The sequence below is a fragment of the Myotis davidii genome, unplaced genomic scaffold (genome assembly GCF_000327345.1).
Source record: "Myotis davidii unplaced genomic scaffold, ASM32734v1 scaffold685, whole genome shotgun sequence".
NCBI lineage: Eukaryota > Metazoa > Chordata > Mammalia > Chiroptera > Vespertilionidae > Myotis > Myotis davidii.
In genome coordinates this window covers 540,030-554,899 of record NW_006295823.1, presented here as the reverse complement: position 1 = coordinate 554,899, position 14,870 = coordinate 540,030, and the positions used below count along the sequence as shown (strand labels likewise).

The window sequence follows — 14,870 nt, the reverse complement described above, 5'->3', positions numbered from 1 at the left end:
AGTCCGGATCCGGGGGGAGAGGGGCCCGGGGGAGCGGCGAGCTGGGCCCCGGGAGACGGGGGCCACCCCGAGCCCGGTGACAAGAGGACGGCGCAGAAGGTGGAGCCGGCCCTGGCGGACTGCTACGGGCCCCTGTCGGGGCAGCTGATCGCCACCATGAAGGAGGCCTGTCGCTACGCCCTGCAGGTGAAGCCGCAGCGCCTGATGGCCGCCATGTACACCTGCGACATCATGGCCACTAGCGACGTGCTCGGTAAGGAGGATTATGGGAAGTCTGGGTCCGAAAACGGCATCTTGCTTCATGTTGTCTATTTCAGTATATTGTTATTGGTTTCAGAGAGGAAGGGAGAGAGAGGGAGAGAGAAACATCCATGATGAGAGAACATCACGGACCGGCTGCCTCCTGCACGACCCACGCTGGGGATCGAGCCTGCAACCCGGGCCTGTGCCTTGAGCAGGAATTGAACCTGGGACCTCCTGGGTCATAGGTGGATGCTCAACCACTGAGCCACGCCGGCCGGGCCCTCCATGAATCTTTAGTCCATACATTATACCGTGATCGGAAAGCAGCTCACAGCTCACAGGGAGAGAAGTGAAAAAGCCATCTCCACTCAAATGCCACAAGGATTCTTAAAAACAGAGCCCTAAGAAGCCGGGTATGGAGGTCCCAGATGAACGCTGGTGGACATTGGGTTCTAAACTACATATTCAGGAAACAGTCCACTGGGTCCCCTCTCTGCACAGTATCGCCCACCCTGGCCAAGGGGGTCCACCCACGCTCACGAGGAGAGAGAAATGGTGTGAAACGGGCAGAAGGAGGAAGTCATGTCCCTGAAGCAGAAAGACCATCGATTTGGGGGGGGGGGGAGCACACGTTTTCATACAGTTCAGCGTTTCTTTAAGGTTTTAATGATCCCAGCGTGTTAGAACCTAACCCCCCGAGGGCGGTAGTGAGGGGAGGGGGTGCACAGCAGCAATTAATAGGAGTCTATAACCCCCCAAACTTCCTCCCGTTGCCCCAAACGTCACGTGCCTGGCTAATGATGCCCAGGCCGTGGCGGCTGTCTGCGTGGCCGGCGAGCTGGCTTCAGGCTCACACCTTCGCTCTTCATAAAAGCTGAGGCGCTCCCTAATGCACCCCCCGCCATCAGACAATCGCTTTACAGCCACTTTCAAGTCCCCCATCGAGGAGGCTACTAGAAAAAATATATATATATGTGTGTATATGTATGTGTATGTGTATGTGTATGTGTGTGTATGTGAATGTGTATGTGTGTGTGTATGTGTATGTGTGTGTGAATGTGTATGTGAATGTGTATGTGTATGTGTATGTGTGTGTATGTGTATGTGTATGTGTGTGTGTATGTGTGTATGTGTATGTGAATGTATAATATAAATACTTTGATGTGCTGGGGGACTTGCTTAATCAGACATTCTAGAGGGGAGGAATGGCCAGGAAAAAAAAATCTCAATAAAAGGCTTTTAAAAGCCGTTAGTGGGTTTGATGGAGTCTGAGCTGCGTGTCTGGGGCCGCTGGAGGCCTGCCAGTGGCAATGGGGTCCAGCCGCCGGGGCCGGAGGACGCCTGGCCGGGGACCAGGACAGAAAACGGGACCAAATAATGTCTTTCCGGGGAAGTGACAGCCGAAATCTGTCCTGTGGCTGTAACTGCTGTGAGGAGGGGGGTGAGGGGGAGAGAATATATTTAAACGTGTTTGCGGGAAAAAACGTAGTCATGCCCACGTTCTAAAGAATCCAATTGAAAAAAATAGGTGGTTTTAATATCGCTGTTTTGTTTGTTTTTTATATATTTTTATTAACTTCAGAGAAAAGGGGAGAGAGGGAGAGAGAGAGAGAAACATCTATGATGAGAGAGAATCATGGATTGGCTGCCTCCTGCACGCCCCACACTGGGGATGGAGCCCACAACCCGGGCCTGTCCCCTGACCGGGAATCGAACCCTGACCTCCTGGTTCATAGGTCAACGCTCAACCACTGAGCCTCACTGGCCAGGCTAATAGAGTTTTTTAGTGAAGTTTTCATTCTAGAAAAACATCATCAAAAAACTAACCCAGACCACCCCTCGAATGTTTAAAAATCAAGCTCGAAATGCCACGTGTCTGACAAAGAAACATCATGGCTTCCTCGCGCTGTTGGTTTCCAGGAAAAGCCAAGCGCATTCGGCAAGCGACGGAGGAGGCCATGGTGGAGGTGGACCAGTACCGGATGCAGAAGGATAAGGAGTTTCGCATGAAACAGGCGAAGGTGAGCCCGTGGGCACTGGTGTTTATGCCACGGGGATCCCAGAGGCACATACGCGTCAGCTGTGACGCAGACCGCACCCCGGGGTGAGCCGATGCGGACCAACCAAGGCTGAGTGCTAAACTAAATCTTACACTTGAGCGAACTTGGCCTCTTCCATTCCAAGGCCTTTTTTTTTTTTTTAAATATATTTCTTTATTGATTTCAGAGAGGAAGGGAGAAGGAGAGAGATAGAATCATCAGTGATGAGAGAGAATCATTGATTGGCTGCCTCCTGCACACCCCACACTGAGGATGGAGCCTGCAACTCAGACATGTGCCTTTGACCGGAATCGAACCTGGGACCCTTCAGTCCACAGGCCGACACTCTATCCACTGAGCCAAGCCAGCCAGGGCCCAAGGCCTTTTGATTGGCCACCTCAAGTGTCAATCAACAGTTATCGACTCCTACCTACACACTACATATTAAACGTTACCTTCTCAAATGCACACATGGAAGGGATTCTTTCAAGGATGATTGCAAATAACACATTCTTTTTTCTTTTTTAAAAAATATATCTTCATTGATTTCAGAGAGGAAGGGAGAGGGAGAGAGAGAGATAGAAACATCAAGGATGAGAGAGAATCATGGACCCGCTGCCTCCTGCACGCCCACTACTGGGGATCAAAACCGAGACCCAGGCATGTGCCCTTGGCCGGAATCGAACCCGGGACCCTTCAGTCCGCAGGCCGATGCTCTATCCACGGAGCCACACCAGCTAGGGCCAAACGACACATTCGTGACCAACACGTTTTCGTAAGAGACACGCTTCAGAAAACTTTTTTTTTCAAACTATACGCGTTGACTGGTAGAATCAACAACAAGTGCTCTACAATGTTGTAGAACGGGTTTGTGGGCCCAAACTTCCATTAGCGAACTCAAGATTTACAGGTGACCAAGGTGCATGTGGTTGCAAATTGCTGAAAAGTCTGGTATTTCCTTAGGTTTTTCTGCCTCTGTCTTCCTCTCCCTTCCTCTCTGAAATCAATAACAATAATTTAAAAAAATAAAGAAAAAGAAAAATGCAATGACAACCCTTGTCGATGAACACGGGGTGACGATGCTGAACCCACATTTGCTTTTCACTGGGCCGTGACCTGCCGGGGACCCTTCCTGGTTTGGGAAAAGTGTACCTACCCCCCCCCCGGTGACCCTGGTGATGGTACCATCCCCGGAGGACATCCTGGCACATAACGCGGGAGGTGCACACACCGCAGGGCCGTCGTAGGGAAACGGGGCCGGAGCAGATTGAACTTGGGAAGCGCTCGGGGCGGACGCCGTGGGCAGGGCCCTGACTCTGTGTCATTCCATAGGCCATGGGCTCGCAGAGCAACCTGGCGGAGGAGATGGAGGCGCAGGCGCTGGAGAGGATCACGGAGCTGACGGGGAGCTACCGCCGCTGCCTGGAGGGGGTGCTGGCGTGGGTGCTGGGCCTGGTCTGCGACGTGAGGCCGGGGCTGCACCTGAACTACAGAGGCCAAGTTCACCCGGACTGAAGCCGGGGCCGCGGCTCCATGGCTCCGTAAAGGGGTCTTGCAAGTCACCTGCTGGCTCCTGGCTTCCCGTCTTGTGGGATTTTTTTAAAAAATATATTTTACTGATTTTTACAGAGAGGAAGGGAGAGGGAACGAGAGATAGAAACACCAATAAATGATTATAATAAAGAACAGTGGTGGTTACTGTTGCTATCGTTGAAAAGGAACTAAGCCAGATAAGCTGACTTAAGGGGACACGTGAGGAGGGAGGAGGCGGTGGGGCGAGAAGAGCAGAAACTCGCGGTCATGGACGGGCACAGCAGGTCTGCACGGCGGCCGGGGCGCGATCCTGTTTGTAAGGGGAGCTGCTCCTCGTCGGGTCAGGGGGGTTCGGCGGAGCAGACGCTGTGGGGACCCGTGTCTATCCCGTGAGCGCCTCCCCGAAACAGCACCTGTTAGCGTGTTATCGCTGTTATGCATGTGCCGTCCATTAATGAGGGTCCGTGTGCCCCACAGAGAGACCCCAACGCAGCCCAGCGGAGCTCGCGGGCACAGGGGGGCACCTCGCCAATATCTGGGAGGCCTGGCTCCCGGGAAATCACAGTTTGGACTCACAGTTCCGAGAGACGCTTTCCTAAGCAAAAAAAGGGGGGAAAATGCAAATATGTCCAAACACCCCCAGTAACACCGTGGGCTCCCGTCCACGCCAGAGGCACGTTCCCGCCCCACAGCGACATGCCGGGCTCAGGTGGCTCAGTGGTTGGGCGTCGACCTATGAACCAGGAGGTCACGGTTCGATTCCCGGTCGGGGCGCGTACCTCGGCTGCAGGCTCCATCCCCAGGCCGTCTTCAGACGCAAGCAGGTGGCAACCAAATGATGTGTCTCTCTCTCATAGATGTTTCTCTCTCTGTGTGTCTCCATGTCTCTCTCTCCTTTCTCTCTCTCTCTCTCTCTCTCTCTCTCTCTCTCTCTCTCTCTCTCTCTCTCTCCCTCCGTCCCTCCCTCCCTCCTCCTCTAAAAATCAATGGAAGAAAATACCCTCTGGTGGGGATTAACACATAACGGAATTTAAAATAAATAAATAATAAAGGTGGGACGTCCATCCTTGGTCTTGGGCGCTGCCCTGTCATTGCATTTGTGGGTTCACTTCACGCTGATCCTCAGAAGAGCGGAGGGACATGTGTGTTTCTGCCTCCGTCCGGGGGGGGCCCTTTTCCAAGCTGAACTTTAAGGGGGGATTTCTCAGGCCAGGGAGTGTGCCAAGACGTTGCTCCCGATACGTGGGAACCAGACTCCCAAACCAGGAAATGCTGGCCAGACACAGCCCAGCCCAGCCCAGTACTGGGTTCAAGCTTCTGGCTCCCCGACGGGTGCCGGCCATCCCGTCTCCGAACACGAGATGGCGCTGTGCACTCGCTGAACTTGGAACCCACCCAGCCCGCCCAGCATTTGAAAGAGAGAGAGAAAAAAAAAGAGGAGATGCTAATTTTTCCTTTCTGGGTTTGCTGGCCTGACACGGATCCTTAAGGAAATGCATGTGAATGATGTAACAGTTATTTCATTGAAGTTTCGGGGCGGGGGGGGGGGGGGGGGGACGCATCCTTGATTTAACCAGGGAAACGGGACTTTCTTACAAATACGAGAAACCATCCAATTAGCAGGCGAAGGCTATTCAGAGAATGCATGTGTGTGTGTGTGTGTGTGCGTGTGTGTGCGTGTGTGTGTGTCTGTCTCGGCCGCAGGTTTTATATGACAAAGGGGACGTCTGAGCTGGCTGGGTGCTTTGTAGTCTGGCTGGCGAGGCGGGTGCGCCAGGGCAGGTGCTAATGAGGCCGAGGTCACCCCGATTCCATTCCTGCCGGAAGGTACGTTCCACTCCCAGAACCCACGGCCGCTCCTCGCAATGACGGTGACCTTGCGTACAACCCGCCCCTCCCACACACCAACGCCGGGTCTTCAAAGATTCCCGGGCGCCGGAAGGCCCGGGGTCGGAATAAACACATCATTACGGGGAGATGGAAACCGCGCCGAGGGGTCCCCTGCGAACAGCAGACGGCACGGTCGCTCTCTAGGAAAGAGGGGTGTACCGCCAGCACGGCTGACCAGCCAGTGCCGTTCCCGTCTGCACGTTCGGGTAAATTGTTCATTTATTGTAGATGCCGGGCAGGGAGCTGGATCCCCAGGGAGAAGGGCCTAAGGGAGGGCCGGTATGATTCCATTCCTGCCGGAAGGTACGTTCCACTCCCAGAGCCCACGGCCGCTCCTTGCCATGACGGTGACCTTGGCTCTGACCAGCCCCTCCCACACACCAACGCCGGGTCTTCAAAGATTCCCGGGCGCCGGAAGGCCCGGGGTCGGAATAAACACATCATTACGGGGAGATGGAAACCACGCCGAGGGGTCCCCTGCGAACAGCAGACGGCACGGTCGCTCTCTAGGAAAGAGGGGTGTACCGCCAGCACGGCTGACCAGCCAGTGCCGTTCCCGTCTGCACGTTCGGGTAAATTGTTCATTTATTGTAGATGCCGGGCAGGGAGCTGGATCCCCAGGGAGAAGGGCCTAAGGGAGGGCCGGTATCGGGACTTCCCAGTCTCGCTAGAAGATCAACGGGCAAACGGATATCGGATAACGTAGCACTTGACACCCCCTGACGTAGACATCAACTGCCAAGGAAGCGGGAAGAAGGTCCAACCCCCAGGTGATCACTGGAGCCCGATCCCCAAAGATTCACCAGCATCCGACGGCGAGACGTGGACAGGGCCTTCGGGGAGGACGGGTGGCGGGGCGGGGAGGTGTCTGAGATTTGGGAGCATCCCCTGCGCCTAGGATTTGGGGTCTCAAGGGCGTCAGACAAGCTGTGCACAAGGGAACTGACAGATGTGCCTCTCTCACCGACGTGGACAGGGCCTTCGGGGAGGACGGGTGGGGGGCGGGGAGGTGTCTGAGAATTTGGGAGCATCCCCTGCGCCTAGGATTTGAGGTCTCAAGGGCGTCAGACAAGCTGTGCCCAAGGCAACCGACCGATGTGCCTCTCTCACCTGAACGTTTCTCTCTCTCGCTCTCTCTCTTTCCTCTTCCTGCACGCCCCCTACTGGGGATCAAGCCCACAAGCCAGAATCGAACTCAGGACCCTTCAGTCTGCAGACCAACGCTCCATCCGCTGAGCCACACCAGCCAGGGCTTACATATCTCACCTTGCATGTGTGTGAAGCACCCCGGGTTCAGCACACACTGTATCCGTACCTCCGCAAATATATTTCAGTGAAATCACGCGTGAGCCAGGAGAAAAGCATCAAATCATAAAAGACTCACCTGAATTCTGTTCCTGGAAGGCACGTGGGAGGTGCCACGGGGGGCGACATTGCGGGGGGCGGGCGGTGGGCAGAGCCTTCCAACCCCAGGAAGCTGCAAACCAATGAAAGAGGCAACGTTAGCACCAGTGGCAAGAAAGCAGATGACGCAAAAGTCAGGAAATAACTGTGCCCCTCACTCAAGGTTCGAACACAGCGAGTTACGAACAACTGCCGAGCGGGGCGTGTATCCAAGATGGATTAACATGTTCCAGGGCGGCTTTTTCATTTGTTTTTTTAAGGGAAGGACAGTTTATTTTAAAAAGCGGCACCACGCTGATCTTCATGACCAGCAGACACATCCAGGATGACTCTGTAAAAATATTTTTTTATTGATTTCGGAGAGGAAGGGAGAGGGAGAGAGAAAAACACATCAATGATGAGAGAGAATCATTAACCGGAGGCTCTATTTTAATACTAGAGGCCCGGTGCACGAAATTTGGGCAATCAGGGCCCATCAGGGCCTTCCGGCTGCCAGCCCAGGCCTCCCTTCATTCCACGCCACCCCCTGGTGGTCAGCACATGTCATCGCAAGCGATCGAGCTCCCGGTCTTCCAGTCGAACTCTCGAGGGGACAATTTGCATCTTAGGCAAACATATAGAAATATGTTTTCATGCAAAGGTGTGGATGTAGAGTGTATGTTCTCCATGGAAGTTAAAAAATCCCAAGATTGTAACACAGAGAGAACCACTAACCACACTCTTAAAAACATTGTTGTCCTGGCGTCAGAGCCACGAACAACCTTCTGAAGTCGGGGGAGCCGGCAAGTGCCCGGATGGGTGACATCGCTCACCGACACGCAGACGCCGGGGAAACGCCGGGTGTGTCCCAAGGCAGCTTATCTGTTTGTAAATAAAACGTCCCTCATCCCACGGAGCAATGGGTGCCTCAGACAGGAAGGAATGCAATCGGCGAAGCTGATTATTCCTTCTCTCACCAGCCTCCTCCCCCAGGCAGGCGGCCGCCGGGTTTTCCCAGATGTAAATTAGGGAGACATCTCCCACAGGCCCACGTGGAAGATTATTTTTTAACATAATAATTAAGCCCAATTGGTGTGGCTCAGCGGTTGAGAGCCGACCTGTGAACCAGGAGGTCAGGGTTCGATTCCCGGTCAGGGCACAGGCCCGGGTTGCGGGCTCCATCCCCAGTTGGGGGCGTGCAGGAGGCAGCCGATCCATCACTCTCTCTCATCATGGATGTTTCTCTCTCTCCCTCTCCCTTCCTCTCTGACATCAATTAAAATATTTAAAAAGAAGAAGAAATGACATGGACTTGAGGGTTCATATCACTCACTTTGAGGCCTCAGTAGGAGTCACTAAACACAGAGTGAGCCCGTGCAAGTGGCATTTATTCACCTGCACTTCGACCACATAACTCTCCTCCTCCCCTCCCTGCCCCAGAGTCACTTCTGGAAAAGATCTGGGGAGACTTGAAAACAGGTTAAAAAAACAAAACAAAACAAAAAAATAGCCCATGACGAAAACGCCCGAGCAAAGTGTTAACAAAACGGAGGCGGCGGAAGCTAAATATTTAGGTTCGAGGGCAAGAGGGAGAGCGGCCTCTTAGGTCCGGGGCGGAGGGAGGAGCAGCTGTGGGATCCCAGCGAGGCTGGAGGGAACCTCCCTCCCAGTGAGAACCTTCTCGGTGACCAGCCGGCCACGGGCCTCTGATGGTTTCAGAGCGAACTCAGGGGCCTGGCCTCCCAGGGTGCCGATCAGCATCACAGTGTGGACGCGCGTGCCTCGTAAAGAGGTTAAAATCTGACCCACGTTGTCTAATAAACGTCAGGAAAGCCGTCATTGGGAGGCAAGAACATGCTTGATCTACACAATTCCCCCCTCCCTCTCTCTCTCTCTGTAAACAGGACGCTGCCAAACCAGAGGGAGAGGGAGAAACATCCATGATGAGAGAGAACCATGGATCGGCTGCCTCCTGCACGCCCCGCACTGGGGATCTCGCCCGCAACCTGGGCCTGTGTCCTTGACCGGAATCGAACCAGGGACCCTTCAGTCCGCAGGCTGACGCTCTATCCACTGGGCCACACCAGCCAGGGCTCATTTGTTTCTTTTATTCTCAAAAGCTGGGCTTTCTCCACACGTTGCCTAAGGAGGTCCTAACGGCCTCTCGGAAGGAAAAAGTCAGCCGTCTGCTGCACGCGGCCACGTCGGTTAGAATAACAACGTTTCCCGCTATTCCCAGACGCCTGTCGGTCAGCAGGCCCAACAGCACGTCTAGACCGAGGCCCGTCCAACAGGAACACAAAGGAAAGGGTGCAGAGTTACCTTATTGGGTGGCCCAGCCTTTTCAGCATTTGCACCTCATTTGGAATCTCCAAGTCCTAGAAGAATGTGCCCGTTGGTTTATTCATTCAACAAACACGTAGGCGGAGGGAGGGGCAGGGGGAGGGATCAGGAACGGATCCACACACTGTAGACACTGCATCACCAGGAAGGTCAGACCAAGAGCTTCTGACCCGAGAGGGTCCCCTGACAAGGCCTCATCGTAGCGTCGAATAACACTTGACCGACTGCAAATGAGACACTTGGAGTTGAAGGGAATGGGTTGAATTCCCAGGACCACCACCATTCACTGCGGGCGACTTCTCTGAACCCTACTTTCCAAGAGGTGTGTGGTCCTTTTTCCTTTCTTTCTTTTTTTCCAATATATTTTTACTAGAGGCTCGGTGCACAAATTCGTGCATGGGTGGGGTCCCTCGGCCTGGCCGGCGATCGAGACCGCAGGAGGTTGGCCGGCCATGGGAGATTGGCTGTGGGAGCACACTGACCACCGGGGGGCAGCTCCTGCGATGAGCGTCTGCCCCCTGGTGGTCAGTGTGTCGTCATAGCGACCGGTCGACCAGTCACTTAGGCTTTTATATATATAGATTGATTTCAGAGAGGAAGAGAGAGAGAGAGAAACATCAATGATAAGAATCATGGATCGACTGCCTCCTGCATACCCCACACTGGGAATCGAGCCCACAACCCGGGCATGTGCCCTGACCGGGAATCGAACCCGGGACCTCCTGGTTCATAAGTCAACGCTCAACCCCTGAGCCATGCCGGCCGGGCCTACGATGGGCTTCTCAATTTACGCCCTCTCCTTGCCTTTTTAGAAATATGATTATTATGGCCAAATGGCACTTGCTGTTTTAAGATTCTCTGGATGATAAACATTGATGTCCCATCCTCTTTCAACATTATTTTCTTTTCCAAACGTGAAGCGCCCAGACCCATTAAAAAGTTTAAAATTTCCCAAGTCTTGGTGTAGCGGGAACAGACACGCGTTTCTCCTCTTCCGCCTCCTGCGTGTGCCTCGTCGGGGTTCTGTTCCTACAGAGGAGCCCTTTTCCCCAAATTTATTTCCAGCGACTTTTGTTTTCCTGGAGGGACCTTTGAAACGCTATATTGCTACTTTTCATGTTTTTTATTTGCCCCGTGGAGCAATAAAAGCTCAAAGGCTCATAAATATGCATTCTGCGGACGCGTTGTGCTGACAAAGGGCTGCTCGGGTAGCTGGCGCTGCCTTTGGGGAGCAAGGAGGGTTATGGTGCGAGGTTGGGGGGGGAGAAAAGCAAGGAGGAGAGCAGAGGAAACGGGAAGGGAGGAAGAGAGGACATGGAACGTCCTCTGAGGGGAATGGAGGAACCGCCACAACGAGGAGGAAGGAGGAATCCACGGGGAAGGGAACACGCAGGAGGAAATCACAGACCGCAGTGCGGCCGTGTCCCATAAACGCTTTATCATTATCTCGAGAGAGAGATCTGTTTTCCCACCAAAGATCTGAGGTTGTTGTGCGGTTCTTTGTTCCCCTTGAAATGGTTTAAACTGGACAAACTACAATATTATAGTCTGATGTGGGTCAGGCTTTTCTTAAAACCAATTTCGGGCCCGGCTGGTGTGGCTCAGTGGTCGAGCGTCGACCTATAAGCCAGGAGGTCACGGTTCGATTCCTGGTCAGGGCACATGCCTGGGTTGTGGGCATCATCCCCAGTGTGAGGCGTGCAGGAGGCACTGCCTCTTGCACACTTCCCACTGGGGATGTGCCCGCAACCAAGGTACATGTCCTTGGCCGGAATCGAACCTGGGACCTCTCAGTCCGCAGGCCGACGCTCCATCCACTGAGCCAAACCGGTTTCGGCAAGAAATATATTTTTTTTAAAAACACACACACACAAGGAGAAATTAGTCATTGTCTCTACCCTATCAATTATTTCTTTCTCACTTATAGTCATAGTTATGTACAATTTGCATCCCTTTTTTCACTACCTTAAATAGGACCACACTGCGACGCTGTCTTTGTAGAACTGAAGCCGGAGGCGTTTTCCAACTTCCACTTCCAAAGTGCTCACAGTTCCCCGTTTTTCTCAAACCGAGTTTTCATTCACGTACCTGTGCGGGTCCCCATTCCCAGCGGAGGGGGGTGAATTGGAAACGGGGGAGCTACGTCATGATTCACTGTCCCGCACGCTGGCCCCTGGCCTCGGAGAGCATGTTGTGGGGGCGGGGGCCTCGGCGTCTGCTCCTCTGGCCAGGTGCTTTCCTGTCAATTTTTATGGAATGCAAAAGGAGTTTTTTGTTTTATTTTGTGTTTTTTTTGTAAAGCTTAAAAAAAATCTACATCTTATACTTGTGCTACCATACTTAAAAGAACAAGAAAATAAATAAGAAACTGGGATGCAAAAAAAAAATCGGTTCTAGATGTTTAATTGAATGCTGTGTGCACATCACATCTTCCATGTTATTTTTATTTATTAATCCTCACCGGAGGATTGGGCTGGATCCCCAGCGTGGGGCGTGCAGGAGGCGGCCGGCCCATGAGTCTCTCTCATCATGGATGTTTCTCTCTCCCTCTCCCTTCCTCTCTGAGATCATTAAAAATAAAAATAAAATAATAAAAGGAAACAGGTGAGATTGTGTTTAAAAGCGTGGACTACCTACAGAAGCCGGGGCTCCCACGGGTTACTGCCGGCCGTGGGGTCGGGGCTGGGAGGCCGGGAGGGAGAGCCGGGCGTGGCAGTGGCACGGAGGCCTCAGGGTGGGACGAGGAGGCAGCGGAGTGCTTTGAGGACAATGTCAAGTGGGAATCGGAGGGACACGACGTGTGGACTATGGGGCTCAGGCACTGACCGTCACTGAGAGGCGTGGACAAGGGGCGGCTCGGCGAGTCTTTTCCCCGAAGCCCGCTCATTTCAAACCACGCAGCATCGGACGCTGGCCCCCACGGGCCTCCTGGACGGGGCACCTCCCGGCCGGGCCATTCTCCCGGCGCCCCAGAAGTCGGAGAGCGGTACAAATCGGGCGGTTTGTACTTCATTTTCCTCCTGGGCTGGAGGGAAACTTTAAAAGTTTAACGAATCTATTGGCCATTGATTGGGTCTGTCAGTCAACGGGATGGGCCTCCTTCGGGGAATCCTCTCTCCTCGCCCCGTGCTTTCCTGAGGCCGCACACACAGAGCCCGAAACATCAAAGGTGTACATGCACACACACACTTATACACACTCAGACGTATGTATACACACACTTCCTGAACCCGCCTCCCATCACCGTCTCATCGCCCACACGCAGCGTGGACTTCGGTTGTCTTTTTAGTTGAGGCCGCACACACAGAGCCCGAAACATCAAAAGAGGTACATGCACACACACACTTATACACACTCACAATACACACACTCATACACTACACACACGCTCAGACGTATGTATACACACACTTCCTGAACAACCCACCTCCCGTCACCGTCTCATCGCCCACACGCAGCGTAAACTTCGGTTGTCTTTTTAGGATGTGTTCAGTGTGTGTATGTGTGTGTGTGACGGTGTGACTGTGTGTGAGCCTGCACGCATGTGTATGTGTGTGCAAGAGTGCGCATGCATGTATGTGTGTATAAGTGTGTGTGTACATGTGTTTGCTGTGACTGTGTATGTGAGCCTGTGTGTGATTATGTGTATGAGTGTGAGCATTGTGTGTATGTGTGTGCATGCATGTGGCTGTATGCGTGAGCATGTATGCATGTGTGTGCATTAGTGTGTATGTGTGTGCATTATGTGTATATGTCTGTGCAAGAGTATATGTGTGCGTGACTATGTATGTACATAAGTGTGTGTATGGGTGTGTGTGTGTGTGTGTGTGTGTGTTAGTGTGTGTGAGTGTGGGTGTGTGTGTGTGAGTGAGTGAGTGAGGGTGTGACTGTGTGTGAGCCTGCACGCATGTGTATATGTGTTTGCAAGAGTGTGCATGCATGTGTGTGTGCATGTGTGGCTGTATGTGTGAACATGTATGTGTGCATTAGTGTGTGTATGTGTATGAGTGCTTGTGTGTGTGCATTGTGTGTATATGTCTGTGCGAGAGTATATGTGTGTGTGACTGTGTATGGACGTGAGTGTATGTATGTGTGTGCATGTGAGTGTGTGTGGCTGTGAGTCTGTGTATGAGTGAGTGTGGGTGTGTGTGAGTGTGTGTGAGTTAGTGTGTGTGTGTGAGTGAGTGAGGGTGTGTGCTGAGCTTTCCCAGGGGCTGTTTATTTGCTTTCTTTGAGGTTTTTTCCCCTGAGAGCCGGTCACTGAGCCACAGGAGCCGCTGTGGCCTCAGCTGTGCGCTGTGAACGGGCTCCTCTCCCTCCGACGGCGGCTCCTGTGAAAGGGGCCCCTCCCTCCCAGCGACTGGAAGTCACTGCGTGAAGGAGCCTGGGACTCGGTTCCTGGACGTGCAGCCGCCCAGGGGCAGTGAGGCAGAACCTTCATCGGTCAGTGGGCAGGGCGGGCGGAGGGTGCACCCAGATGCCCGCGGTGCTGAGGGAGCTGAGGCAGGAGACCGCTCCCAGGAGCCCCCAGTCCAGGTGCCAAGGAGAGAGGATGATGGACCGGCTGCCTCCTGCACGCCCCACGCTGGGGATGGAGCCTGCCACCCGGGCCTGTGCCCTGACGGGGAATCGAACCCTGACCTCCTGGTTCATAGGTCGACGCTCACCACTGAGCCACGCGGGCCGGGAGGGGCTAGAGTTTCCTTAACGGTTGGAATGAAGCGCCTGCTTTTCCTCGGTGCCTGTAGGGACTCCCACTAACCCCTCACTCCGACTGGCCCCGGGAACCTATTGATAGAACCCAACGCGTTCCGACAGCCCGTCGGCTCCGCGCAACCCGAGGACGTCCATAAATTACTTTAAAGGCATAATAGATCTCCACGGCCACCCGCATCGATTGAGTGTCAGGAATGAAATATTGCATTTCAGCTCCGCCGGCCTCTTGGAGGAGACGGGGGCGGTAATTGGGCCTCCTGCGAAGCGCAATTTATGACCCGCGGTTCCGGGGGCCAGTCGCTTCCGGGGGCCGTTGAATGAGACGTGGGCGCGGCCCCGAGCGTGGACAGCGCTCCCCACCCGGTCACCAAGGGCCGCGCCCCACGCAATCAGATTCCGTTTGTGAAGGCGAAGGGTTAGCCTCCAGGAGCTCGTCCTGCAAAATCCTCTCCGCCTCAGCCAAGCGGAGTATTTGGCCAAGGATCTCAGCTCTAAATGAAAGGGTTCCCGCCCTGGCTGGTGTGGCTCAGTGGGTAGAGCGTTGGCCCGCGGACTGAAGGGTCCCGGGTTCAATTCCAGTCAAAGGCACGTACCGAGGTTGCAGGCTCCTCCCTGGCCTGTGCCCTGGTCAGGGCGTGTGCAGGAGGCAAGCAATCGATGCGTTTCTCTCACATCAATGTTTCTCTCTGTCTTTCCCTCTCTCTTCCACTCTATCTAAATCAA

At 53.8% G+C, this 14,870-nt stretch overlaps 1 protein-coding gene across 1 annotated transcript in view; it reads left to right on the top strand.

Moving 5' to 3' along the window:
- Positions 1-3,882, top strand: part of ATP6V1G3 (ATPase, H+ transporting, lysosomal 13kDa, V1 subunit G3) — a 10,600-nt gene extending 6,718 nt beyond the window's left edge. Inside the window, exons 2-3 of the mRNA XM_006770722.2 lie at positions 2,164-2,264; positions 3,615-3,882. Coding sequence (XP_006770785.1) covers positions 2,164-2,264; positions 3,615-3,797 — 284 coding nt within the window. The 3' untranslated portion in view covers positions 3,798-3,882. The remainder of the gene's footprint in view (positions 1-2,163; positions 2,265-3,614) is intronic.
- The last annotated feature ends 10,988 nt before the right edge of the window (positions 3,883-14,870 follow it).